General features: G+C 55.2%; 9 protein-coding genes across 9 annotated transcripts; 4 read left to right on the top strand and 5 right to left on the bottom strand.

Annotated features, from left to right (window-relative positions):
- Nucleotides 1-229: 229 nt before the first annotated feature.
- Nucleotides 230-1,721, bottom strand: SODALDRAFT_335566 (oxidoreductase family protein). Its single transcript, XM_028612496.1, has one exon. The coding sequence runs from the start codon at nucleotides 1,570-1,572 to the stop codon at nucleotides 382-384; it is 1,191 nt and encodes a 396-aa protein (XP_028464276.1). The 5' UTR covers nucleotides 1,573-1,721; the 3' UTR covers nucleotides 230-381.
- Nucleotides 1,722-2,400: 679 nt separating this feature from the next.
- SODALDRAFT_362275 (hypothetical protein) lies at nucleotides 2,401-5,347 on the bottom strand (the record flags this gene model as incomplete). Its single annotated transcript, XM_028614444.1, has 6 exons — nucleotides 2,401-4,119; nucleotides 4,445-4,498; nucleotides 4,612-4,640; nucleotides 4,751-4,903; nucleotides 5,198-5,256; nucleotides 5,343-5,347. The coding sequence occupies 6 exons, from the start codon at nucleotides 5,345-5,347 to the stop codon at nucleotides 2,401-2,403; spliced, it is 2,019 nt and encodes a 672-aa protein (XP_028464275.1).
- An 816-nt stretch (nucleotides 5,348-6,163) lies between these two features.
- On the top strand, nucleotides 6,164-8,193 carry SODALDRAFT_325798 (hypothetical protein; the record flags this gene model as incomplete). The annotated part of the gene is made up of 4 exons (XM_028610022.1): nucleotides 6,164-6,274; nucleotides 6,364-6,705; nucleotides 6,808-7,342; nucleotides 7,493-8,193. 4 exons carry the CDS (start codon nucleotides 6,164-6,166, stop codon nucleotides 8,191-8,193), a joined length of 1,689 nt encoding a protein of 562 aa, XP_028464274.1.
- Nucleotides 8,194-9,137: 944 nt separating this feature from the next.
- On the top strand, nucleotides 9,138-10,790 carry SODALDRAFT_325797 (acyl-CoA dehydrogenase fadE12; the record flags this gene model as incomplete). The annotated part of the gene is made up of 3 exons (XM_028610021.1): nucleotides 9,138-9,212; nucleotides 9,300-9,411; nucleotides 9,595-10,790. The coding sequence occupies 3 exons, from the start codon at nucleotides 9,138-9,140 to the stop codon at nucleotides 10,788-10,790; spliced, it is 1,383 nt and encodes a 460-aa protein (XP_028464273.1).
- A 139-nt stretch (nucleotides 10,791-10,929) lies between these two features.
- Nucleotides 10,930-12,469, bottom strand: SODALDRAFT_335564 (alpha-N-arabinofuranosidase). Its single transcript, XM_028612495.1, has one exon. The coding sequence runs from the start codon at nucleotides 12,405-12,407 to the stop codon at nucleotides 10,938-10,940; it is 1,470 nt and encodes a 489-aa protein (XP_028464272.1). The 5' UTR covers nucleotides 12,408-12,469; the 3' UTR covers nucleotides 10,930-10,937.
- A 768-nt stretch (nucleotides 12,470-13,237) lies between these two features.
- On the bottom strand, nucleotides 13,238-14,941 carry SODALDRAFT_325795 (nucleotide-diphospho-sugar transferase; the record flags this gene model as incomplete). Its single annotated transcript, XM_028610020.1, has 3 exons — nucleotides 13,238-14,332; nucleotides 14,417-14,525; nucleotides 14,607-14,941. 3 exons carry the CDS (start codon nucleotides 14,939-14,941, stop codon nucleotides 13,238-13,240), a joined length of 1,539 nt encoding a protein of 512 aa, XP_028464271.1.
- A 695-nt stretch (nucleotides 14,942-15,636) lies between these two features.
- On the bottom strand, nucleotides 15,637-18,075 carry SODALDRAFT_335561 (cytochrome P450). Its single transcript, XM_028612494.1, has 3 exons — nucleotides 17,454-18,075; nucleotides 16,089-17,371; nucleotides 15,637-15,990 (listed from the first exon to the last, which is right to left on the bottom strand). Exons 1-3 carry the CDS (start codon nucleotides 17,691-17,693, stop codon nucleotides 15,810-15,812), a joined length of 1,704 nt encoding a protein of 567 aa, XP_028464270.1. The 5' UTR covers nucleotides 17,694-18,075; the 3' UTR covers nucleotides 15,637-15,809.
- Nucleotides 18,076-18,592: 517 nt separating this feature from the next.
- Nucleotides 18,593-19,925, top strand: SODALDRAFT_220118 (hypothetical protein). Its single transcript, XM_028607329.1, has 2 exons — nucleotides 18,593-19,226; nucleotides 19,352-19,925. Exons 1-2 carry the CDS (start codon nucleotides 18,752-18,754, stop codon nucleotides 19,564-19,566), a joined length of 690 nt encoding a protein of 229 aa, XP_028464269.1. The 5' UTR covers nucleotides 18,593-18,751; the 3' UTR covers nucleotides 19,567-19,925.
- On the top strand, nucleotides 19,806-22,894 carry SODALDRAFT_220134 (averantin oxidoreductase). The gene is made up of 8 exons (XM_028607330.1): nucleotides 19,806-20,361; nucleotides 20,476-20,568; nucleotides 20,686-21,148; nucleotides 21,304-21,487; nucleotides 21,620-21,733; nucleotides 21,797-22,067; nucleotides 22,148-22,311; nucleotides 22,522-22,894. The coding sequence occupies exons 1-8, from the start codon at nucleotides 20,284-20,286 to the stop codon at nucleotides 22,694-22,696; spliced, it is 1,542 nt and encodes a 513-aa protein (XP_028464268.1). The 5' UTR covers nucleotides 19,806-20,283; the 3' UTR covers nucleotides 22,697-22,894.
- The last annotated feature ends 1,182 nt before the right edge of the window (nucleotides 22,895-24,076 follow it).

Below are 24,076 nucleotides of genomic sequence, written 5' to 3'. Positions count from 1 at the left end.
GGAGTAGACTATAGTCTTGCATATTTTCTTGAAATTTCTTCTGCCCGTAGGCTGTAGCCCAAGGCTTATTACTTTCTCACTACTGAGGAGAAGTTAGATAATGTCCACATCCTCACAAATATTACTGCCGTGCCCGAGGCGTCCGGCGGCGCTTAAGGGTAATATAATCATGCAATCATCACCCAAGAGTCTCTGTTCACTTACACACAGTACCATATCAAGAAATGGAGTTTGACTATTTCCCAGACCTTCAACCTCTCGAGACTCCGAGTCCCTTCAAAGCGCTCAACTTGTTCTCATGGACCTATTTAAAATATAAAAGAGGACCTTTACCTCACCTCAAGTCCTCAACTGACAAGCCAAGGCAATTAGGTCCCAGAATCAAGACTGCTGCTGGTCAAACTGCGCAAGAACCTCATTCGTCTCTCTCATCCGAGCCATCCCGCTCGCGACAGTGGTAAACTCTCTGCCCTCCTCCATCTTACCCTTGCCACCTTCAACCCAAGCAGCATACCGCTCGTACAATTCGCCGACGTCGCGTGCCCTGAGCGGCAGCTCCTTCTGCCAATCCTGCCAGTCCCACTCAACGTCCTCGACGGTGTCCGTGGCAAAATCATGGACCTTGACCGAGACCTGACCCTTTTCGTGCCCGACTTGGAGATACGGCCCCGTGGGAATGGTGAACTGCATCTCCCCCTTCTCGCCATGGATGGACCACACGAACGCCGGGTCACCCTTGAACGGAGGCCCCGACCGAATAGCCGCGGTCAAGGTAGCACGGTCGGCAACGTAGTCCTTGCCCTTCAGCGCGCCGTGGACAGCGACCAAGTCAGGCACATCCGTGGCGGTCTTCCGCACGACGTTCCCCGTGGGGAACCCGTCCACGACGTCGATTTCGGGCCGCCGAAGCTGGACCCGGGCCTGGAACCCGTCGAACTCGCCCAGCACCGAGTGCACGCTGTCGATGAAGTGCGCGTAGGCAATCGTGACGCGGTTCCCGCCCACTTTCCTCTGCGAGAGGTACTCGACGACCTGCGGCACCTGGTCCCGCGGCAGCATGGCGTCCCACGCCCTCACGTCGCTGCTTAGGACCTTGCCGATTCGCCCCTCGCGCAGCAGGCTGGCGAGCTTCAGGACGACGGGGTCGACGCGGCCTTGGAGGCCCAGGATGCTGCTTTCCCAGGCGGTTTTGTCGGAGAGACGTTCTAGCTCGAGCGCGCGGGGTAGGTTGTCGGTGAGCGGCCACTCGACGTAGACGGGTTTGCCGGCGCGCAGGCTGGGGGCGATGGTCGGGAAATGGATGTCCACGCGGGTGATGCAGACGACTAGGTCGATGTCTGGGTCGGCTGCGAGGGCTTCCGGGTCGCCGTAGGTCTTGACGGAGGCGGGGAGGTGAAAGAAGTCCCGGGCGGCGAGGGCGGCGGCGGGGGAAGAGTTCAGGAGGGCGACGATGGTGTAGTGCTTTTTGCCCCGGGGGGAGATGAGATAGGGGAGGTGAGCTCCGGCTGCCCAGGCGGAGCCAGAATTTGCGGAGAGGCCGATCAGGGCTATCCGGATGGGGCTGGTCGTCATGTTGATCTTTAGACTTTGGCTGTAAATTCGTAGGATGGAAACTAATTGGAAGGGCGCCGTCTGATATTTGGTTATCGTAGCTAAGACCTCGTGCTTGGGATGTTCTGGCTATCTTGTATGTTCTCTTCCCAAGTTGTTCGTCGTGACTGATACGAAACGGTGGCATGAAAATATCGCGGGGCAGACTACGTCGCAAGACGTAATAAATCAAATTATTATTAATTATGATCATTATTAATAAGGGCCATCATGTGACTGACTAATGTCCCCGCGGGTTGTTTACTCCGTGCACTCCTTGCGGATCGGAATTCGGGACCGGATCGGGGAAGGGGAGCGGAGTTTGAATGACGCGGTCTCGGATAAGCAAGTCCGGTCGGGTCAGTACTCTCCCACACAGAGAGACGTACATTATCGATGTACATTGACAGTAAACCAACAACTTGCCAGCTTTCTAAATTCCAATTTCCAGGAACATGTTACATATAGGCCTAGTTACATATGTATAGTTACATATGAGAGTCGGTTCCAACTGCAAAGTTCAAAGCGTTCAAGGTGTATAGTATAGTTCATGGGTCAATGGATTATGAGTTCTTGAGAACATCCTGTATCTAATCCCTATCGGATCTGGAACTACATGTAAAGACACCCACCCGGCTGCTTCCAAGTAGCAGGCCAACTAATAGGAGATTGGAGTATCAAGAAGCAACCCAAGAAGCAATCCAAGTCCAAAGAACAATGCCAGAAACTCCACTGCTTATTACAGTTTCATAAACACATTCACAACCTTGGAGACCCAGATCCTTCCGCAGACTTATACTCCACAAAAACTCAAAGGATATCTTGCCAGTCAACGTCTTCATCTTCCCAATCCGCCTTTACTCCATCCATCGGCTGCTCTGCCTTCGAATTCATAACCGCATTGTGGGCCGAACCCCAGGACTGACCAGCATGCGTATGGCCCGGGGGATACGTAACGCGACCAAAGAGCGACTTTCCATGACCGGCAGCCGAGGAACCGACGTGAGCGGGGGCTGAAGCAGAGAAGGGAAGAGCCGGAGGAAGGACAGACGAAGAGATCAGCTTGTTAGCTGATGCGGCTGCCTGCTCGAACATGGATTTTGTGGACGTGGCCATGGTCGCATGAGAAATAGTGGGAGTTGACAGAGTGGGGGAGAAAGAGAGAGGTCGACTAGGCGAGGTATTCCTCTTTTTGGTAGTCGGACTCATATCATCGAGTGGCGACATGGACGATTTGCTCTTAGCGCTGGAAGGGGTACTAGAGTGAGACTGGTTGTCTGGGTTGGATTGGGAATGTGTGGGAGGTGTGCGGACCCCTGAGCCCTGCTCCGAGACAGACTTGTTCGTGCCACCATGAGGAGGAGTAGGAGGAGTGCTAGTAGTCGAGCTGGCGCAAAGTGGTTTGCTTTCTTCTTCCAGAGCGTGGTTCTTCTGACGCAAGCCCCCAACAGTCTGAGGCGCCACGGCATCTCGCTTGAAGAGGCAGAGTTCCTCTTCCAGCTCCGCAATCTTCTTGTTCTTCATCTTGATCTCTTCGCAATGTAAATCCGCTTTTTCGTGGGCAGCGGCCCCTTCGCGATCAGCCTCGGCTTGAATCTGCTTCAACTTCTCCTGAGCATCGTCAATCACTCGGTTTATACGGTCTTCCGCCTCCTTCTTTGCAGCGGCAATGGCGTCGTCGGCTCTCTTCTCCGCCAAAGCCGCCCGTTTCTCTGCGTCTACCTTGGCTGTGAAGGCAGATGTGATTTGAAGCTGGACATGCCAGAGCTGATCGTCGAGCCTGTCGACCTCGGCCTGTTCCTTCGTACGCATGGCGTCGACGGCCTCACACGTTGCGCGTGGTCGGGTGCATAGTGCGCCGCCTGAGGTGGTGAGCTTGGTGAAGCTCGCGCCAGCTTGAACCCCAGTGGATGTCGACGGGGAGGAAGGGACGTCTTGGGTTTTCTCCAGGGACTGACGCCGATGAGCGGGCAATTGAGCGGGGCTCTCGTTCTTAACGTTGCGAGGAGTAAAGGCGGACGACGGGAGGAAGAGAAGAAAGAGAAGAAGGAGGACAACAGTGCTGACAAACTCAATAGAGCAGCAAGAGGAGAGAAGAGCTGCGAGATGGTTGAAGGGGAACGCGCCGCGGACGGCAACCTCACACAGAGCGAAGAAAGCTACGAGAGCAAAAGTGGTGGAAATAAACGTGTGGAACACAGTTGGTTTGGGTCTGTCGCTGGCGTTGCCAGAATGGCACTTGTCTTGGGCGCCGAGGTCCATCGTGGTGATGTTGATAGTCCTCGTTGTCTGTTGTTCTTTAACAGAAAGAAAAATTGCGTAGAAGGAGATGACGTTGAAGGTTGATGCAGGGGTTAAATTGTCAAAGTGAGAGCGCTTGAGGGCGTTATCTTTGGAATGGTAATGACCGAAAGACGTCAAGAAGGTTAGAAAGGTGAAGAAGGGTGGAGGAGAAGAGAGTTGATATTGTGGGATTTTGGAAAGATCGAGGGCAACAGAAGAATACCGTCTTTTTTCTTTTCGGGGCTTCTGGTTGACAGGAGCGAGTGGAGTACTAAGCAAGGAAGTACGTTGTATAGGAAGGAACAGAATCCGAAATAAGGGTGGCCGTGCCATCAGACAGAGATGAAGCAAGAGCACAGGTTATGAGATGGCAGGGACGATTCTTGGCTTCTTACAAGTTACCTGTGACTAGACTGTTCAACAGAGAAAGAAGCCAGCAGGTAGGCGGTATTAAACCTCCAAATATATCTATAAACGCAAAATATCCTATACTCGGGGCGAGTAGGAACTGGGTATAACGAAGAACAAGGAGAGAGAAAAAAAAGGTAAATATAGTAGGTACTATTCAAACTGTTCTGTCTAAATGGGAGACGTCCATAATGCGGTTGGTTGACTGGAAGAGGGCCTGTTATAGGACTTTAGGACCCGGTGGTAATTTGGAATCGTTGGAGTCTTGATAATCTGGATATATGAATAGAAGGCCCAGGGTCTGAATATAGCCAAGGCCCAAGAACTTACCAAGACACCAATGGCTCGTCCGGATCGATCTGAGATCTGCAGTTTGGGCAATCTAACGCATTATCATGTATGAGTTACTAATTGGATTTAGGGGTAGGTACTATATAGTTCTATTCTTGGAATATATTGAGTTCCTAACTTTGTGAGAAGGAGGATGAGGGAGGGAGGTGAGAAACCAGTTGAGACCAGAGACTGTCGTCTAATCCGGGAATTGGGTTAAACGGAAAAGTGGAGACCAAATGCTGCCGGTCGGTCCCCGGACGCGGACGCGGACCCGGAGGGGCCTGAGAATCTCAATCCGGCAAGCAGAGGGACTGCTGAGTAATACCCGCGGAACGGCGATACCAAATTCCATGATTCTCTATTTTAAGCAGCCCCTTTTTCTCATCAATTGCCCTGTTCCGCAGCTTATTAATATTTCCTCTTTCATCGACAGTCATAAGAGACGGACGCACAACTTCCTCCTTTCAGCCAATAGCTGGCGATATACTATAGTCCCTATTGCCAAAGGAAGCGCGAAGGCCTTTTCCAACATCGATATTTATTACGCCTTTTCCGTATTTCATGCAATCGGCAATCTATCCACATGTGAAATTGAGGCGGCGATGCCGACGAGGCTGCATGCTGGACCTCATGAAGCCGTCCCTGGGAGAGGGTACACCAGAGGCCCGATTTGCGTTAGTAGTTCCACGCCAGCAAGCCTTTCTTTATCAGTAATCGCCATGGCTAACTGCATTGTGACCCCTGACCCGAATCGGGCTGCATGGAAGGCTTTGGTACCTTGGCATCTGGAAAAAGGGGCGTCTGCCTTGCGGATCGCCTTGATTCATCATGCAGGGGTCGCGGTTTGTAAGATTGCGTCCGAATTCAACGAGTAGTTGTATGCTGTATGTCCCCTGTTCGGTATTCCGACGACTCCTATACTATTTAGGATAGGTTTGCCAAGGGATCCGAAGTTAGAGTCTATGCCTGTTATGGCCTAAGGTCCCAGCCCGGTATATCGTGAGGTCGCGGACACAAAGACGTTAGTGTTGTCAATTAACTAAGACGTAGGATTTAAGATTAATACGAATTCGCCTTGTATCAAGCCCTATTTACGAAGCCGATTCCTTAACGGGCACAGACTCATCTCGGATCCCTTGGCAAACCTTTCCTAAATAGCACAGGCGTCGCCGGGATACCGGACAGGGGACATACAGGATACTGCTACCCGAATTCAACCACCGGGGTCATCCCGTTCTTCGCGTGTATTATCGCCCCTCCTGGAGAAAACACGGAACTGACGCCGCAATCCCCAGATTTTTTTTTTCCCATGGAGATCGACTGGGCGCCTTGGTTCCCCCATCTTGGTACGGGCTGGGGAGTCTTTCCACTTCAATTTCACTTCCTCTGCTGATCCTCGAGTATCGCATCATCGCATGCTCAAAGTCGACATCGCGTCCGACAACCTGTTGACGCGACACTTGACCCGCCGCCTAATGTCCCCGGGGAGAAAAAAAAAAAAAACCCTTGATATCGGACCTTTGCGGTCAATTTCTTCGCCGACTTCAGCATGCCGCCTCCTCCTCTTCCCTACCTGTTACTTTCGCTCACGATTTCCTCTGCCGCCGTTCTCGCGCAAAATGTACCATACATCACCCAGTTGGACATCTATTCTCTCTTGGTGCGTTCACATAATCACATTGACCCGTGGGCCGTGGCCCCTCTCTTCTTATGTCGCGCAGTGAGAGCACTACTGACATCCCCTCTCAGGCACCATGCGCTCAATCCGCCCTGTCCACAGTCGGGGTCATGACCTCTTCCTGCGGCAGTGATGCTAGCGAGCTGCAATCGTGTGTCTGCACGGATGGCAACAACTCCCAGGCCATGGCCGCTTCCATCGCCTTCGGCGTCACCTTCAACTGCGGCGCAACGGCGACGGAGGACAGGACGAGCGCCGACATCGTCTTCCAAGCCTACTGTACCCCGACGCGCATATTTCAACTCCCAACCCCCTCCTTCAACATTGTGCGCCAGATGATCACCGAAGTACCCCAGTATAGCAGCCTCGCGCAATGCGTCCAGGGTGCCCTGACCGATGCTGTGTCCCTCATGGTACGTATGAACCTCTTGAGTCTTGTCATTATGATATGACAGGGACTCTTCTTCATATGCCCTCTACACCCCTTTGCGGTACTGACACTAGCCCCACGATAGTCGCCGTACTGTCCCCAGATCGTCAGCCTGTACGCGCCCTGCATGTGCACCAAAAACGACAACTCGCGCCGGATCAGCCGCCAAATCAACAGGGACGCCATGTTCAGCTGCAACGCCCAAGAAGACGTGTCGTCCGCCCATCAGTTCTTCTCCGCCTACTGCAACATGGTCAGCGGCATCACCCACCTCCCCACGCCGTCTTCGCCACCAGGCGACATGCCCTCCCACATCGCCGCGCTCGACCAGTACAGCTCTCTGCTGCCCTGCGCCCAGTCGGCCGTCTCGGTCGCCTTCCGACGCCAGACGTCTTCGTTGTGTCCCCAGGGGCCCCAGGCCCTCGCGTCGTGCATTTGTCTCAGGGAGACCAAGCACAGTGTCGTCTCGACGTCTGTGCGCTCTGCGGCGTCGGAACTCTGCGGCTCGGTGTTGGGGGAGGGCGATCCCGTCCGCTCCGCCGTTCGCTCCGCCGTTGCAGTCTTTGACTTTTATTGCTCCGCTGCCCGGGGCGACGTCGTGGCCACCGCTGATTCGTCCCGTATGTTTCCCCCCCTTCTCTCTTCCTCCCACTCTCTCTCTTCCTCCAACTCTCTCTCCCCCCCACCTTTTTTTTCGTCACTCTTTTGGTCCCTTCCCTTTCAACTTCCCGATTCAAAACGTAAAGCATCGCTAACTTTTGTTGTTGCAGCTTCGCGAAAAATCCCCACTGCCGAGAACGGGGCAAGCCGCACGGCATCCAGCGGCACCGAGCCAACCGGCAACGGCGATGGTGATGATTCTGACGACGGTTCGGCGGGCTCGGGACCCAATATTGGCGTCATCGTAGGCGGCGCAGTAGGCGGCGTGGCTGTCCTCCTCATCACCGTCGGCCTCGTCTGGTTCATTCGTCGCAAGCAACAAGCCAATGCGGCGACCCCTGCGGCCCCTGCTGCCTCGGTCCCAGACGAGCCAGGTCCCTGGGACGACAAGGCCGAGCTTAGCATCCAGGGCGCGATCTCCGAGCTTCATTCGGAGACGCACACGCCCATGCCGCCCGAGGTGTATGGGTCGCAGCAGGCCCCGCCCGTGGAGCTGCACGGCCAGGGGCGGATCTCCGAGCTCCATCCGGAGACGCAGATACCTATGCCGCCTGAGGTGTATGGGTCGCAGCAGGCCCCGCCTGCGGAGTTGCAGGGCCATTTGGCGCCGGCGGCGTATCCTAGACAGGGGCGACGGAACAGACAGACACAGCGGCTGCCGTCGGAATTGGAGGGTCAGTCTCCCGTGGGTTACGGACCACACATGCAGGGAGGTGTGAATGCACCGCGGTACGGGCAATCGCGAGGCCAAGGCCAGATGGGTCATGGGGATTCGGCTGGGCTTGATTCCAGCCAGCAGCCACGGAGGTAGTTAGATAAGACGGCCAACTGGCTTTGCTTACCTTGAGAGGTGACATTTGTCACTGGTGAAATTGATCTGAGCGTGGTAACAAAGGGGAATGCATTCATAATAATCATGACAACCATGTGACGCGAGACAGACACCCGAGGGAACATTAAAGCGTAAGGGAGACCGTTTAGCAACAACCCTTAACGGATGAGAATAGAGACCATGGTAAAACCCCCAAAGATACAGGTGAAGAGGAACGAGCCACTTTCCACCATGGGTCAGGGATGCCAACGACGGCCGGGATCGCACCAGGATCCCATGTGGAGTCGCCATGAGAACCTGTACTCGCCGGCGGGGAGGTGGATGATGGAGTGCGAGTCGACCAGTCACGCCGACGCCCCATACAAACTCCCAGCCGTATCGGTAGGCGACGGTGGGATTTTGGAGAGAGATCACCGCGGGCAGGATATCCGCGGATGCTGGGTATGGTCCATCTTCACGAGGGGAAGACGAGGTCGAGTTTAATGGCATTGGATGGCAGTTGGGATCTTGGGACACGACGGGCAGCGGTGGAACTCGAGTTGAACCCAACGGAACCAACAAAGATTGACTTATAGCTGGTGATTTCTCAACGAACTGAGACAAAGTGAGGTGCAGAGGAGGCGGAGTCCGCAGCTGGTAGCCTGGTAGGTTCATTGAAGGTGCATGTACCGGTATGATGCGAGGAACAACTCTTGGATTTCCAGAAAGGACATGATTACGAAACATGTCTCACGTGACGTTTTCTAGAATGATCTGGTTGGCTTCTCTCGACCCACCTTTCTCACCTTCGTTTTGTGGTACCTACCTTACCTTACATATAATTACAGGTACACTAATGTTGAACTGAACACCGAGGCTGAGGACAGAAGACAAACCATACAATCCCTGATTCTGCGCCCCTTTGGATCATATCAACTCCCAACATGAATTCAACAAAGCTGCAGCACCTGTTTTGGCTGTGCTGTTTGTGTTCCGCCTTCGATTCCTGTATTCGTAGGGTACCAGCGAAGCAGAGAGGATTACATAATTATATGCTTACTCATCAATTGCAAGATCAATGATAACACGTGATCCTGGAACCTCAGACCCCTGACAAGTTCCCGAGTCACGACTCCCGACTCCCGACTTACCCACGAGTCTACTATCTACCCTCAAGGCAATACCACCATTATTACCTCGAGTTCGATGTTAAGCATGGTTTGTAATGCTATAGCTCTCCTTCATTCTACGTCTGCAATTGTTCGAAGATGTCGCGGACACTATGCTCCCAGCTCCAACGGTTTACTCGGCCTCCCATCTCACGGTTCCCCCCATGTTCCTCAGTCCCATACTCCGAGTCCGCTCGACCGATGAGAAGAATCACAGCTATCCCCTCACCAGGGACAAGGGGCATAATGAGCATGGCTGGGTTTACCGAGAACCAGATCATGGTAAGGGAGGCCATTGGCCGAATCTGCTCCGAGTTCCCCAACACATACTGGCAGGAACGAGACCAAACCGAGACCGATCCGAAAGACTTCCACGCCGCCCTGGCCAAGGACGGCTGGCTGGGCATCGCGCTCCCCGAGTCTCTCGGCGGCGCCGGGCTGGGCATCTCCGAGGCGACCATGATGATGCAGGCCATCACGGAATCCGGCGCAGGCATGGCGGGCGCGCAGTCCGTCCACGCCAACGTCTACGCCACCCAACCCCTGGCCGCCTTCGCGTCCCAGCCCCAGCTCGAGACGGCGATCCCCAACGTCGTTTCCGGGAAATGGCGCGTCTGTTTCGGCGTGACCGAGCCCGACGCGGGACTCGACACCTTATCTCTATCGACCACGGCCACCAAACGCAAAGACGGATCGTACAGCATCACGGGGAAGAAAATCTGGATCACCTGCGCCCAGGTCGCGGCCAAGATGGTCCTCTTAGCGCGCACCGCACCCGACTCTCTTTCCCTCTTCTTCATCCATCTCGACAGAGACAAACCAGGCCTCGACATCCGCAGGATCAAGAAGATGGGAGGCCGCGCCGTCGACGCCAACGAGGTCTTCTTCGACGACTACCGCGTGCCCAGCTCCTCTCTCATCGGCGACGAAGGCAACGGCTTCAAGATGATCCTCCACGGCATGAACGCCGAGCGGTGTCTCCTCGCCGGCGAGGCCCTCGGGCTGGGCTACGCCGCCCTGGCCAAGGCCGCCACCTACGCCAAGGAGCGCGTCGTGTTCCGGCGCCCCATCGGCATGAACCAATCCGTCGCGCATCCCCTGGCCGACGCGTACATGCGTCTCGAAGCGGCCAAGCTGGCTACCTACCACGCGGCCAGGCTGTATGACGCCAGCAGGGGCGGCGACGGTTCCGTCAGCGTCCACGACGTCGCTGTGGCCGCGAACAGCGCCAAGTACCTTGCGGCCGAGGCCGCCTTTGCGGCTTGCGAGAGGGCCGTCTTGGCCCATGGCGGGATGGGGTACGCCGTCGAGTACGATGTCGAACGGTGGTTCAGGGAGTCTCTGGTGCCGCGCATTGCACCGGTGAGCCGAGAGATGATCCTGAACTTTATCAGCGAGAAGGTGCTCAAGTTGCCGCGGAGTTATTGACCCACCATCCGGCACATCACCTCCACGAGCGACATAAACATCGAGCAGCTAAGCGACAAACTCACTTCCAAGTCTCCAATGCGAAAAATTCATCTATTGACTAACTCGCCCATCTTCTAGTGATGTTAGTCCTCGTAAAACCATTCATCACTCGGTATAAAACGTTGCCAAACTGGCGGCCTCCCCCGCTCCGTTCACCGGTGCGACGACGAGGAGCCTGTCCGCCCGACTCCGGATATACCTCGCTCGATCATTCGCCAGGGCAAACGACACCCCCTCGCCATCAGCCAGACCCTCCACCTGAACGAAACTGGCGCTCGCGGGCGTCGTATCCTGGTCGCCCTGGGGCGCCAACTCGACAATCCCATTCTTATCCCGGAGAAACTCGCCAGGGTGGCTAGCCGCCTCGAGGCTCACCGTTCCCTCGCCCGCAAACCCGGGGCTCACCACCCGGAACTGCGTCTCCCGAACCGGGCGATCCGCCGCGAGGTGGAGCGACACGGGACCCCCGCCGTCTGCCCCGTGGCGAGTATACAGCGTCTCGTCATTGTGGGAGCGGAAACGGAAAGGCGTAGGGCCGTCAGGGACGGGGATCCCGAAATCAGGCGTGCCGTCCGCTCCCCAGTAGACCTTTTGCACGCGGGTATGGCGGTCCGGGTTGTTCAGCGGCTCGCCCACCACCCTGCTGTAGTTGCGGGCGTGGTAGACGATCAGGTCGCTCAGCCCGTCCTCGGAGACCGTGAACGTGTGGTGGCCGGGACCCCACTGGCCCGTGAGCGCGTTACTAACGAACAGCGGCTCGGAGGCCTTCTCCCACGAAGCCGGGTCCATGAGGTCGGCGTCAGCATCGGCGCTCAGCATCCCGACGGCGTAGTTATGATCCGTCGCCGCCGCCGAGTAGGGCATGTACAGCCTCCCGTTGCGCTCGACGACGTACGCGCCCTCGTTGACGTTATGCCCGACGCGCTCCCAGGGGTATTCGGGCCGGGAGATGACCACGGCCGGCAGGCGGAGCGTCCAGGGGTTCTCCATCGGGGCGAGGAGCAAGCTCGTGCCGCTGTCGCCCGTGGTGGGGTCGTTCTGCGCCCAGCAGAGGTACCGCGTGCCGTTGGCGACGAAGGTGGTGGCGTCCAGCGAGAAGGTCTCCCAGTTCGTCCTCACCACGCCCTTCTCGACCCAGTCCGCCGTCAGCGGGTTCGCCCCCGTGCCCTCGATGACGAAGGGCCGGATGTCGAAGGCGTCGCGGATCCCCAGCGCGAAGTGGACGTACCACTTGCCGTCGATGTGGTGCAGCTCGGGCGCCCAGACGTAGCCTACCCCCGTGCCGGACGCGTCGCGGTCCCAGACGACGACTTCCTCCGCGCCGCTGAGGCCCTGGATCGTCTCGGCCCGCCGCAGGATGATGCGGTCGTACTCGGGCACCGTGGCTGTGAAGTAGTACCATCCGTCGGTGTGCTTGACGATGTGCGGGTCCGCGCGCTGGTGGATGAGCGTGTTGGTGTAGCTGACGGCTGGCGAGGGTGAGGCGGCGGCCGATCGGGGACCGGCGAGGATGGCGAGCCCGACAACGAGTGCCGTTGTCGTTGCACGAACCACGTCTCGCCAGGAGGTGAACATTGTGAGGAGGTGTACCGCGTCGCGGCTTTGTAGCTGTGAGGCACGAGTAGGGTCGGTCGTTGGGTCGTTATATCGGTAGACGGGTCCTACGTCGTCCAGTTGTTGACCTGGTGCCACGGAAGACGGCACTTCCAAGATCAAGCATGATCCGCAGGCCAGAATCAACCAGCTTTTATATCGATCGACATGGCCCAGACGCAAAGCCCCCTCTCTCGCTTGGACATAATCCGTCGGCTATCGCTTACCTCCACCTACTCCGCTAGCCATTGCGCACGCGCAAGCTTGGCCATCTTCGGAACAGACTTGACGAAGGATTACGACCGACCAAGTGCCGTGACGGGGATTGTGCCATAACCGCACCACTGAGCGCGCAGTTCGGCTCGGGGCGTCGAATGCCGAAGCCACAACCGTCAACCGTAGGTCCGGGTGTGACGTGAACTTCGGCATTATTACCGAGAACGTTCAAGCCGTTTTCTCTCTCTCTTAAAGTGCTCGTGAGATATCTCATACAAACTCGTACCTATGGTTCTCGTCGCCGTCGCCGTCGGTCAGGGGTCAGTGGATATGAGGTCCGCACCAGGGGCTATCACCTGGTACCAACTGGCAACCCCCCAAATTACCCTGAATGGCCCCTGAATTCAGCACGAGTGTCACAAGCGGTCAAACGACCATGTTATCGTCCGTCATGAAAAGACACTGATTATATATGAGACTGGACAGGTATAACGAATTTGCCATGACTTTCTCTATTCTCAACCGTATTTGCAGTGTTAGTCGAGTTGATGTATTACACCGGGAATTTGGAAAGGGAAATCGCCGTAGCAGAAGGATCAGATATTCCCAAATTCATCCCCGTAAATGCGGTAGTTATCGACGTGGGGCTTGATTAACTTCTCTTCCAGGAAGCTCAGTAGCGATTTCTTCTCAGCTGGGACATCCGTCGTCTGCGGGGCTTCGTTACCGGGTATGTCAAAGGGCTCCAGCTCCAGGTCAACATTGATCAGGGTCCACGTGCGAACCCACTCTTTGAATAAGTAAATTTTGATATGCCAGTCCCAAATTGGCTCCTGGTTGCGGTCGTCGAGGGTCGTGTGGCCCAGAGGCGGGGCCGGGACCTCGTCTTGTCGGCGAAAGTCCTCGAGGATGGCGTTCCAGGGTTGGACCCAGAGGAGGAGATTGTTCTTGACGAAGCGAACATAATCTTCGTCCCAGCCAAAAATATCACCGCCGTTGATGCTGGCTAAGAAGCTGACCTCGCCGAGATTAAGCTCGGGCGGGCAATATTCGCCGACCTTGCACTCGGTGTCGGGGAGGAGCCAGACCCATCGCTCGAGCACGAAAAGAGTGGCGCCGATGGAGCGGATGGGGACGTCGCCGATGTGGTTGTAGTAGAACTCGCCGAGGGAGTCGAGGTGGTTGAAGAACTTGATGTACTCGGGGCTTCTGAAAGTATGGAGACTTCCTAGCTCGAAGGGCGTCTCACGGGGGCACTGAGTGGACCCCGCCTCGGGACATCGTGAAAAGATGCTGCTGTACGTGACCGCAGAGCTGCCAGTTTTGCTACCAAGCTCTTGAGAACCATTGTCGGCGATATCGTCTGCAGCAGCGAAGCCAAGTCCTGTCTGATTGTGATCTCCAACGGCCAGATGGGCCCCTTCCTTGTAAGAATCTTGCTGCAGTTGCTGTTGCTTCCGGGGTGCAGGTTTTGCATTGACATGGCGTTGGGTGTTCGAGGTGTTGAGCCAGGCAATGTCGGCTATGGGCCAGACAATCTCGCGGTGCTCGTCCATGAACTGCGTGACAGTCTCCAGCAGCATCTGCGAAGCCTCGGGGGAGATTTTTGGAAAGCTATTCAGACCGAAGTAGTAGCGCTCATCGTGCATGGTACGGAAAACGTCAAAGTTGAAGTCGTGCGTAATCTGTGTCTGTAAATATGCATCAACGTACTGATTAACTGAAGACCCAAGGTCTCAAGATTACATCAGTGTTTCTGCATTTTCTGCACTTACTCCAGGCTCAACTTTCCAGTACCAGTCATAGAATCGAAGGCGGGGCTCCCGTGCAAAGAGACCGGCATTCCAACGGGCTTTATGGTGGTAGGCTCCTCCGTTGACACCGCTGTGACCATGACAGCCTCCCTCCTACGGAAGGCTGTGACGGGACTCGTAACGATGGAGATCGATCCAGGCAGGAACAGACCAGTGCTCCTCTGGGATGATATCGAAAGTGACAGCAGCATGTGTGGCATTGGAAGCGGCCTGCTTAAACTCGAGAGAGAGTTCCTCATGGCTGAAGAGGGTCCAGTCGTAGCCATAGGGTCCATTGAAGTGGGTTTCCATCTGGTTGATGGTGGACACCATTGCCTCCATATCGCCATTCTCGACTAGGGCAACGAGGGCGGCACGGGGAGTAGCAGGGGGGTCAAAGACAGGATAACCAGATGCTGAGAAAGCAAAGTTGAGCAAGGTGGAGATGATCAGCAACGAGTGTAATAGGTGAGCTAAACGGCCCATCCCGTAAAGTAAACGGACCATCTTGACACCTGCCGCGCGCTGGAATATTAATATCCAACTTGGTAGATGAGAGCGATAACAAGGGCATAGAAGGATAATTCGTGGAGGTTAGAAACAATAAAGGATTGTGGTGAAGTCTGAAGACTGAAGGTTGAAAGGTAGTTGAAAAGAGTGACGTTAAGTGAGTGGTATGTGTTCTGAAATCAGAGATTACCAAAGGAATGAAAGGTCGAAATCTGTCTTGCGTGGTAGGAAGGTGAAGAAGGCATTAAGAGATAAGAAGATAGAGGAATAGGATAGGAGAAAGCGAGGGAAGGTAATTAAGAAAAGTCCCCTGATCTCGTAATTCCCATAGTACCTACCTTAGTTACTGCTCGTGACCTTATAACGTACCTATGCTTCAATAAGGAAGCTGCTACCCAGGAAGGAGCGCGCTTCACATGACATGAACCCAGGCATCCATGGACCATGGTGAAGGTTTAACAGGTTACCCTGTATAAATAATCTACAAAGGAAGGAAGAGGCTTGTCCCCCTTACTGGCTAAGCACCTTATATTATGTACTGAGGTCAACAGGTTCCAAATATAAGACTTAGGGTCCTGCATCCTACCTAGGTACCTTATCTAACTGTGGTCTCCAGATCTGAAGAACAGTAATAATAATAATAATAATAATAATAATAATAATAATAATAATAAAAAGAAATCCAAGTGGTTGTTGCGGTAGTGAATAGAATAACTCTCATTTACGCAAAAAGAGAGCAATCATAAAATCTGCATTAGATGAATGGTATCTAGGCAATCCTGAAGAAAACTCGCTAGCTCGAAATAAAGGGACATTAAATCATTATCGTACATCCCATGCGACAGAACCGGCCTCAGCAGTTGGTTTATGCTGCTGTGGCCGCCTTCCTCTTCTTGATTTGGATGGTAGCCTCCGTAGGTGGAATGATGGTCCCCCCAACCCACTTCGGCCTCGGACGTTCGCCAGTCAAGTGGCGGAGATCGTAGTTGAGCAGGAGGTGGGCAATTACCATCTTCAGCTCATGGGCAACGAAAAACCGGCCGGGGCTACACGCCACAAGATGTCAGATCATTACGACTCGGAGAGTCTCGAGACGAAAAATACTAGACCAGGGGGGAGGGAGAGGTGAGAGGTGAGAACATACCAAGCATGCCGACCATGCCCAAAAGCCAAATGCGCATCCCCCGTCGTAACCATGCCCAACTTCTTCAACCGCAACCCCTCCTCCGGATCCTTCTTCTCCGCGGGGAGGGCCTCGTACGCCTCGCGCGGCCGACTGAACCGAAACGCATCATACTCCTCAGGCCGGTCGTAGAGCTCCGGGTCGTGGTGCAGCCCCTGGAGATTGAACGTGAGGTAGGCGCCCTGGGGCACATGCCAGCCCTCGGCGGGGTTCGTCAGGCCCTCGGGGGCGACGACCTTGCGCTCGACGAGGGTGGCGGAGAAGTTGCTGACGCGCTGCGACTCGCGGATGGCGCTGTCGAGGCGGTACAGGCGCGCCAGCGCGTTCTTGGTCCAGCGCCGCCCGCCGCCCTGCCCGTCTTGCCCGTCTTGCCCGTCTTCGCCGTCCTCGGCGAGCACGCGCGCCGCTTCCTCGCGGAGGCCCTCCAGGACGCCGTCCGCCGGGTCGGACGACAGGAGGTCCAGCAGCACGCCGTGGCCCGTGAGGACGGTGGTGTGGATGGCGGCGAACTGGATGGGGAGGAGGCGCTTGGAGATGGTGTACGGGTCGAGTTCGGCCGTGGCGTTTTCGGCCTTGGCGAGCCGGATGGTCCAGGTGATGAAGTCCTCGGGCGGGGTCCACGAGTCGTAGGCCGGGTCCCCTGCCTCCTTGCGCGCAAAGTCGCGCAGGCGCTTCTCGATGACGGGGACGCTGTGCTTGGTGGCTTTCCGCCAGTGCCACCAGTTCGGGGTGGTGACCAGGCGGCCGAAGACGGGGTGGAGGATCTTGGGAATCAGGTTGAGGATGAGGCAGTTGAGGACGAAGGCGTCGACGAAGGCCACCATGCTCTTGTTGAACTCTTCGTTGCGGCAAATGTCCCGGCCGACGAGCATGCGGTTGGTGACCTGCGGGACGACGCCCAGCCAGGCGTTCCAGAGGTTCACCTCCTTGTAATCGTCGGGCGTGGTGCCGGCGCCGAAGGCAACGTCGACGGAGTGGGAGACTTCTTGGTCGAGACCAGGGACCAGCACGGGGAGGTTGCGGGCGAGGAACTTGTGGATCACTCGGTTGTACCAGGTGGTGCGGGCGTTTTCTCGGCCGAGGAGATTGTAGTCGGAGTAGAGGACGTCGTTGTGGGCTTCGTGGGCCGAGACGATGTGGTCGGGGCGCTCGAGGAGCCATGCGGTCTGGGACCGGGGGAGGACGATGTCGTGCGGGCGGGAGAGAGAGGCGGGGATGATGAAGGCACGATCGGATTTGGAATGCTAAGACACAGGTTTCGGTTTCCCTCCGTTAGACAACGACAGTCGGAGGAGGAGAAGAATAGGGAAGAATATAGTTACTTACCTTCTCGTAGCCTTCAATGACCCATTCACGGTAATGGAACATGTAGTTGGCGATGTTGCGGATGGTGTTGACAAGACCCCTTCCATGGCCCACCATGGGAATGGAAGAGGGATAGCTGGGCCTCCATGTGTAGTCGAGCACGAAAGAGCCGATGAAGAAGAGGATGATGGAGAGGATGACACGGCCGATGGTGAGGCAATCGAGAAGCTGTGCCCGCAGGCTGAGTTGATGATCGGCCATGGCGGTGAATGCGAGTTGCGACAGCTGTGTTACGTGTATTCGTGGAGGAGGATGGTGAAGAACCGCTACTGTAGCAGGTCAATGACAATCCGGGAGTTGACAAGATGCTGTTATCATCATTCCGAGACGATAACCAAAAAATATAATAAAAATTGGACGACGAGTAGAAGGATCAGAGGACAAGTGGAGAGTTGAGAACGACCAACCACCACTGGGCATCGGGGGTTGGAACCAGCCCGAGGGTGACCGTGAACGCCTCTGGGTTACATCGAGAGCTGAGGGCTGCAGCAACAGCAGCGTTTCTGCTCGACCCCGCAAAACGCCCGAGCTATCCGCTGTTCGGAACTTGACCAACGTTTCAAACGACTTTCGTTGTCGTCCGTCACAGATCTGCTTAAAAAAGTCGATGGGAATCCATTCTAGTCGGAAATTCCCCGCATATGAAGGGAACCCGGTCAGGGGGTTTCAGGTTTCGCTAAAGTCCATCCGATCGACTCTGTACCTTAGCGGGGCCATCTAGGTACAAGTACAATGTACCTGTCTTAGGGGTGGTACCTTATGGAGACACACGGTTGCACCCTGACCTAAGCAGCACCTAACTCACCACACTTATTGTTACTCGTACGTACCTTATGTAAGCGCCCCATACTAAGGTAAGGTACGTAATCAACAGTGGTGACGCTTGGCATTGGGCCAGTGTCCGGTGATGATCAGGATGACCTTGCAAAGTGAGAGACATCCTCTAGCTCTTCTACCTTCTAGTCTCCTCTCCATTTCTTCTTCTCCCTCCTTTTTTACTTGTACTTCTCAAGATCCAACCCATTACATTTCCAGTCCAGTCTTTCGTTGCATTAATCGTCATCTTCTTTCTCTCGTTTTCTCCAGTTTTCGCCCATTCTTTCTCTCGCTAAACCCCTTTATTTCTTTGCTTTCCCAACTCGCTCCTTATCAACCAGGCCCATTCCTCCAACTTGACATTCAGCTCTCGAAAGAATCATCCTTTACTTCCGTTTACTCCTAAAGCATACCGGTGCCGATACTACGACCCTTTTGCCATCATGCGCGCCGTCTTCGCTCATATCTCCTTCTCCCTCCTCCTCGGCCTGGCCACCGCCCAAATAGAGATCCCAGACGGCATCGACCTCGATAACATCGATCTGGAGAACCTCGACCTGGACAATATTGATCTCGATAACATCAATCTCGACGAAATCGAACTTCCCGACGGTGTCGAGCTCCCCGATGGCGTCGAGATCCCCAGTGGCGTAGGGCTGCCCGACAGCGCCCAGCAGACCGCCACGCCCACTGAGCCCGAGGCCGAGAACGCCGACGACGACTCAGGCCACGAGGCCGGCAGCCTCCCCGCCCTCATTGATGAGCTACCCGACTGTGCCGCCCGCTGTCTCCCCGGGGCCGCCGATAGCATTGGCTGTTCCGTCACCGATTTCTCCTGTCTCTGCCGCGATTCCGAGCAGCTGGTGACCTCCATGGGACCCTGCGCTGCGTTGAGATGCAGCTCCGAAGACGTTAGCAGTACGTTCTACCCGGAACCCAAATTCCTCTCTTCTCCGTTTATCCCACCACAATGGTGGCTGCCTTTCTTCCGTCTCTGCTGTGTTCTCGCGACTGACTGATCTTTTTTCTTTCTTTTCCTCTAGGGGCCGCCCAGGTTGCTCCCATGATTTGCAACCGCGTTGCCACGAACCCTAGCTCGGACGAAGTTGACTCTGCATCCCGTATCGTAACGTCCACCATTGGTGGCGCCACTGGCTCCGCAGGAAACGACGACGACGATGAGAATAACGCCGTGCGCAACGTCCACCCCGCCTTCGGCCTCATTGGGGTCGCCATGCTAGCCGCATTTGCCTTTTAAGGTTACTCATCCACGTACACATCGACATCTATTATCGGCCGGGAAGTTCCATATTTGAAACATCACATATCGAGATCTATTAGCGCTACAAAGAGTGGGAAACGGCGTTAGGGTGACAATATTGGGAACAGGCATTCTGGAAGGAAACCTCATTAGATTGGCCTACAAGACCGGGTTACAGCACGGCCCTTCCACTTTGACCTCGGCCGAATTTGGAGTTAATTTTTGCTTATTTGTTTCTGGATGCAGGAATCATCCGTCGTCACTGTTGCCTCTCGAGATTCTCCGAGATTCCAAAACGTCGGCATGTTGTTCTGAGATCGAACAGGAGGCTACGGATCTCGATCCGAATGCGGCTCTTGGCATTCATTCAGATCACCTTCATACGATGTATTATCACGGGGTTTGTTTGTTCTCTTCATCGCTGCAAACACCGTGCTGGGTTATATAAATCAATTCTCTTCACTTCCCCGCGATGTTCCCCCATCCCATCTCAGTGTTCTTCTACGGACTTTGGCTTCCGGCAGTGGCGGGCGGCTCGAGTCCGAAACTCCCCGCACTGGACACTGGAAAACCACTGCCGGTTTTCTCACCTCCTAGCGGCCAGCAAACTGCATTGAATCATACAAAGTCTTCCATCATGGCTGATCCAAGTTCGGTCGAGCGAGCCTTTCGCACCGCGATCCCTCCGTTAAAGAAATCCCCCTTCAAAACAGGATGGCGTTGATTCAAGCCATACCAGCTGCTGCGCACCTGGGCATGGCCGCCTACGTGGGCATCATTGCTATAATATCGGTAAGGCTCCTCTTCACCCTACGGGACATGTGGAAGAACGTTGAGAAAGGAGAACTTGCGTTCCAAGGAAAATAGAGCTATACTGACACGAAGCTATACTGACACGACTCGCAGACCACGAGATGGGCGGCTTACAGGGTCATCTACAACCTATATTGTCACCCTCTTGCGCGCTTCCCTGGCCCGTTCCTCGCCAAAGTGTCTCCCGTACGTCTCCCTTGCCAGTTTCCCCAGGTTCCCAGAGCCTCCCAGTCTCTACCTGATGGCTCTTCAGAATTCCACCCTCCACGAACAACCTCCACTAACCCGTGTCGGCATCTGCAGTTCCCCAACGTCACCGCCCTCCTTCGCGGCCGCATCCCCTTCTGGATCAAGGCCCAGCACGACCGCTACGGGCCCATCGTGCGGGTCTCCCCCAACGAGCTCTCCTTCGACAACGAAGCGGCCTGGAAGGACATATACGGCAGCCGGCCAGGGCACAAGAACTTCCACAAGGACCCCATCCACGTCGGCAGCATCCAGGCCGTTCCCGGCGTGTCGACCATCACCATGGCCAACGACGCCGACCACGCCCGCCAGCGTCGCGCCCTCTCTCACGCCTTCTCCACCAAAGCGCTCCTGGAGCAAGAGTACATCGTCAAGTCGTACATCGACGTCTTTTCGCTGAAGATGCGGGAGTTTGCGAAGAGCGGTGCCCCCGTCAACCTGGTCGACTGGTTCGCGTACACGACGTTCGATATCATTGGCGATATGGCTCTGGGCGAGCCGTTTGGCTGTTTGACGAATGGTATGACGGATCTCTGTCTCTGTTTCTCTTCCATCTTGATCTTGATCTTGTCACTCGCCGCCTTTTGTCTTTCGTTCTGTTGCCCTGTCCGAGCTGTTTTGTTCTTTGTTTTCCTGGTTCGCTGTTCACATTCTGCTTGCTGACGGCCTTCTCAGAGGACTTTCGATTCTGGGTCCCCCTGATCAGCGAGTCTATCAAGGCTGGCGCTTTTGAGCAGGCCACCCGTCGCCTGGCCGAGGCCAATGGTCGCATGCAGAAACTCCTTCTCAAGCTAATCCCGGACCGCATCCGCAGGACGCGGATTCAGCATCTCGAGTATAGCAAGCAGAAGATTCTCAAGTGCGTCTCCATCCGTCCGACGACATCTCTTCGTTCCGGCTCCTCATATTGGTTTTGGTTGCTCAATTGGAGACCTTGAACCGTTCCGCCCATTATCCGACCGGTCACAACTGACACTAAGGCTCCTCCTAGGCGCATGGCCGAATCCAATTCTGATCACAAAGACTTCCTCTACTACCTCATGCAACAATCCGACAAGGGCTCCATCAACCAGGACGAGGTCATTGTCAACGGGGCTCTGTTCATGTAAGCCACCCCCCGCCCCAGCTAATCGAGACAGGATTGTGATAGCTAAGGGTGGTTTCGCAGTATTGCTGGCACCGAGACAACCGCAGGCTTCCTGGCCGGGCTCTTCAATCAGCTCCTGCGCAACCGTCGCGTCCTCGACAAGCTCACTGCCGAAATCCGCTCCTCTTTCGCCAAGGATGAGGACCTCAACTTTGAAGACCTCAGCAAACTCCCCTACCTTGGCGCCGTCATTGACGAAGGGCTACGGATTTTCCCTAGTGCCCCTATTGGGTTTGTTCGGACCGTCCCAGCTGGAGGGGATACCGTTGACGGGGAGTTCATTCCCGGTGGGGTAAGTCGTACTTCCGCCGACGTGGTTGCTCTCGTCGTTCTCCTGAGACAAACTGACAGTCTGACGCGCCATCCTTCCAGACAACCGTCTCGGTACCCATGTGGGGTGCCACACATAGCGAACGCAACTTTCGCGAGCCCTACCGCTTCATCCCAGAGCGTTGGCAGGACAAGGAAAACAGTGCCGATAAATTCGGTGCCTCCAACGCCTTCTCCCTGGGGTCACGGGGCTGTATCGGCCGCAAGTGAGTTTGGCCCTGTTTCCCTGTCCTTTGTATTTTATTATTTCCCCCCTCCATCATCACGCTCGCTGAAAGGGGAGGGGAGGTTCTGTCTCACCCCGGCGACTCATCTACTAGAACTTGACCCATTCACCAGTGGAAAAACAAAAAGAAGAAAAAATGATGCGGCTGAAGACGATGCTATGATCTGGAAGACACTAACAGTACCATTAGCTTGTCTTACATGGAAATGCGCCTCATAATCGGCAAGCTGCTGTGGCACAACGACATTGAGTTTCACGGAAACAATGACGCCTGGGACCCTGATAGGGACTATCCTGGGTTGACGGTATACAATAATTGGATGAAGCCCGGGCTTTATGCCAAGCTGACTCCTCGTAAGAACTGAGGAGGTGGTTTGATGGAGTCTTGCTGCAAGCCTTTGTACCCAGGGGACACGAGGAACCGCCTCCGTCCGAAACGCGAGTTGCGAAGGCCAAAAGCCACCACCGCTATAAGGGCTCTGAAGCTGCCTGCCGTTTACAATTTCCTGCATAGGGGGCCTGTTGTTGACTTTTCTACTTTGAGTATCACCTCTCTTGTAATCCTGTGGCTACTTGTACAGCCTAGAGTTCGAGGTCCATGTTGAATATCATGGTGCCCTCGGCCCTCCTATCCTCTAGCCACCAGCCTCCGTAAATTGCTATGGTGCCATAGAGGTGGCATCGGCACAGAACCACCATCATTCCTTTTGGTCACATCTCAACTGAAGAAGAAGTGGTCTAACAGAGCATGCACTGTCTATCAAGACATGTCACGGGACGCGGCCCGGCCGCCAAGATGCACCCGGCCAACCGGTGTAACGTTGTGTGATGTGTGCGGCGTCAGTAGCATTACAGAGGGCCCACCTCCTTTTCCTCCCCGTCTTTTCTTCCTTGTTGGATAGCAGCATTCATGGCGGCGTGTGTTGTTAAGGCTGGCGCCGAATGGGGACTCGGACCCAGGCTCCAGGCGGCTCAGAGAGTTGGCGGGGAAGAGCCTACCATTCAGGCCCAGGTAGTGACTCACGTCTAACGCTATTCGAGAAGAATATGATCCGCACATATGGTAGTGGTAAGATGAGAGGGGTCGCCGGATGCTGGAGCTGGTCTAGGTAGGTAGGTATTAACCCGAGCGTATTATAAGCCAAGGGTTAAAGGTCGATCACGTCCGACACAAGCGCCAAGTTACAGATTACATACAGTACTACCCAGCGCCTAGGTATTCGTACTTCGTGGCCTGTCCAAGGCAAGTGGTTGCAGACCAAGAGGGGCATAAGGCGACGAGCCCACCGAGGAGGGAATCCCGGAGGTGCTGTCCGCGTATTATAAGAGTCAAGTCATATTGCCATCATAATATAGCCCAGTTGCCGGTGGTAGACTGCCGGATGCATTCACCGGTCTGACCGTGTCTATTGCACTTTCAGCGCACTGGGTCTCTTGTGGATGGCAGTGAAAGAAGGGACAGGTGGCAAGTGAAGTGGACAAGTTAATGTGGATGATGGTAAAAGAGAATAACAGGAAAAGCGTGCATCGGCATCATGGGACGAGGCCAACGGGTCCTCTAATTACCAAGCCAAGTGCAAGAATAATCCAACTAGAGGACTGGACTTGTAATAGACCTACTAATTCCCATCTTAGAGACACCTGTTAGGTCCCTCACCAGTGCTGACAAGAGTTTTGAAGGCTGAGAGATATAGACTCAACGAATGTAAACAACGCCACGCCGCATTCAAGGTCCGAGTAACAGG

Source organism: Sodiomyces alkalinus (genome assembly GCF_003711515.1).
Source record: "Sodiomyces alkalinus F11 unplaced genomic scaffold SODALscaffold_9, whole genome shotgun sequence".
Taxonomy (NCBI): domain Eukaryota; kingdom Fungi; phylum Ascomycota; class Sordariomycetes; order Glomerellales; family Plectosphaerellaceae; genus Sodiomyces; species Sodiomyces alkalinus.
Note: the sequence above shows the minus strand (reverse complement) of the source record. Positions and strands in the feature narration are given on the sequence as shown.

Coding starts and splice junctions, on each gene's coding strand:
- SODALDRAFT_335566 (XM_028612496.1), bottom strand. CDS start 1,572: ATGACGACCAGCCCCATCCGGATAGCCCTGATCGGCCTCTCCGCAAAT.
- SODALDRAFT_335564 (XM_028612495.1), bottom strand. CDS start 12,407: ATGTTCACCTCCTGGCGAGACGTGGTTCGTGCAACGACAACGGCACTC.
- SODALDRAFT_335561 (XM_028612494.1), bottom strand. CDS start 17,693: ATGGCCGATCATCAACTCAGCCTGCGGGCACAGCTTCTCGATTGCCTC. Junction 17,372..17,453: donor TCATTGAAGGCTACGAGAAG/GTAAGTAACTAT, acceptor CCTGTGTCTTAG/CATTCCAAATCCGATCGTGC. Junction 15,991..16,088: donor GGGCATGGTCGGCATGCTTG/GTATGTTCTCAC, acceptor TGTGGCGTGTAG/CCCCGGCCGGTTTTTCGTTG.
- SODALDRAFT_220118 (XM_028607329.1), top strand. CDS start 18,752: ATGCGCGCCGTCTTCGCTCATATCTCCTTCTCCCTCCTCCTCGGCCTG. Junction 19,227..19,351: donor CAGCTCCGAAGACGTTAGCA/GTACGTTCTACC, acceptor CTTTTCCTCTAG/GGGCCGCCCAGGTTGCTCCC.
- SODALDRAFT_220134 (XM_028607330.1), top strand. CDS start 20,284: ATGGCGTTGATTCAAGCCATACCAGCTGCTGCGCACCTGGGCATGGCC. Junction 20,569..20,685: donor TCCTCGCCAAAGTGTCTCCC/GTACGTCTCCCT, acceptor CGGCATCTGCAG/TTCCCCAACGTCACCGCCCT. Junction 21,149..21,303: donor GTTTGGCTGTTTGACGAATG/GTATGACGGATC, acceptor CGGCCTTCTCAG/AGGACTTTCGATTCTGGGTC.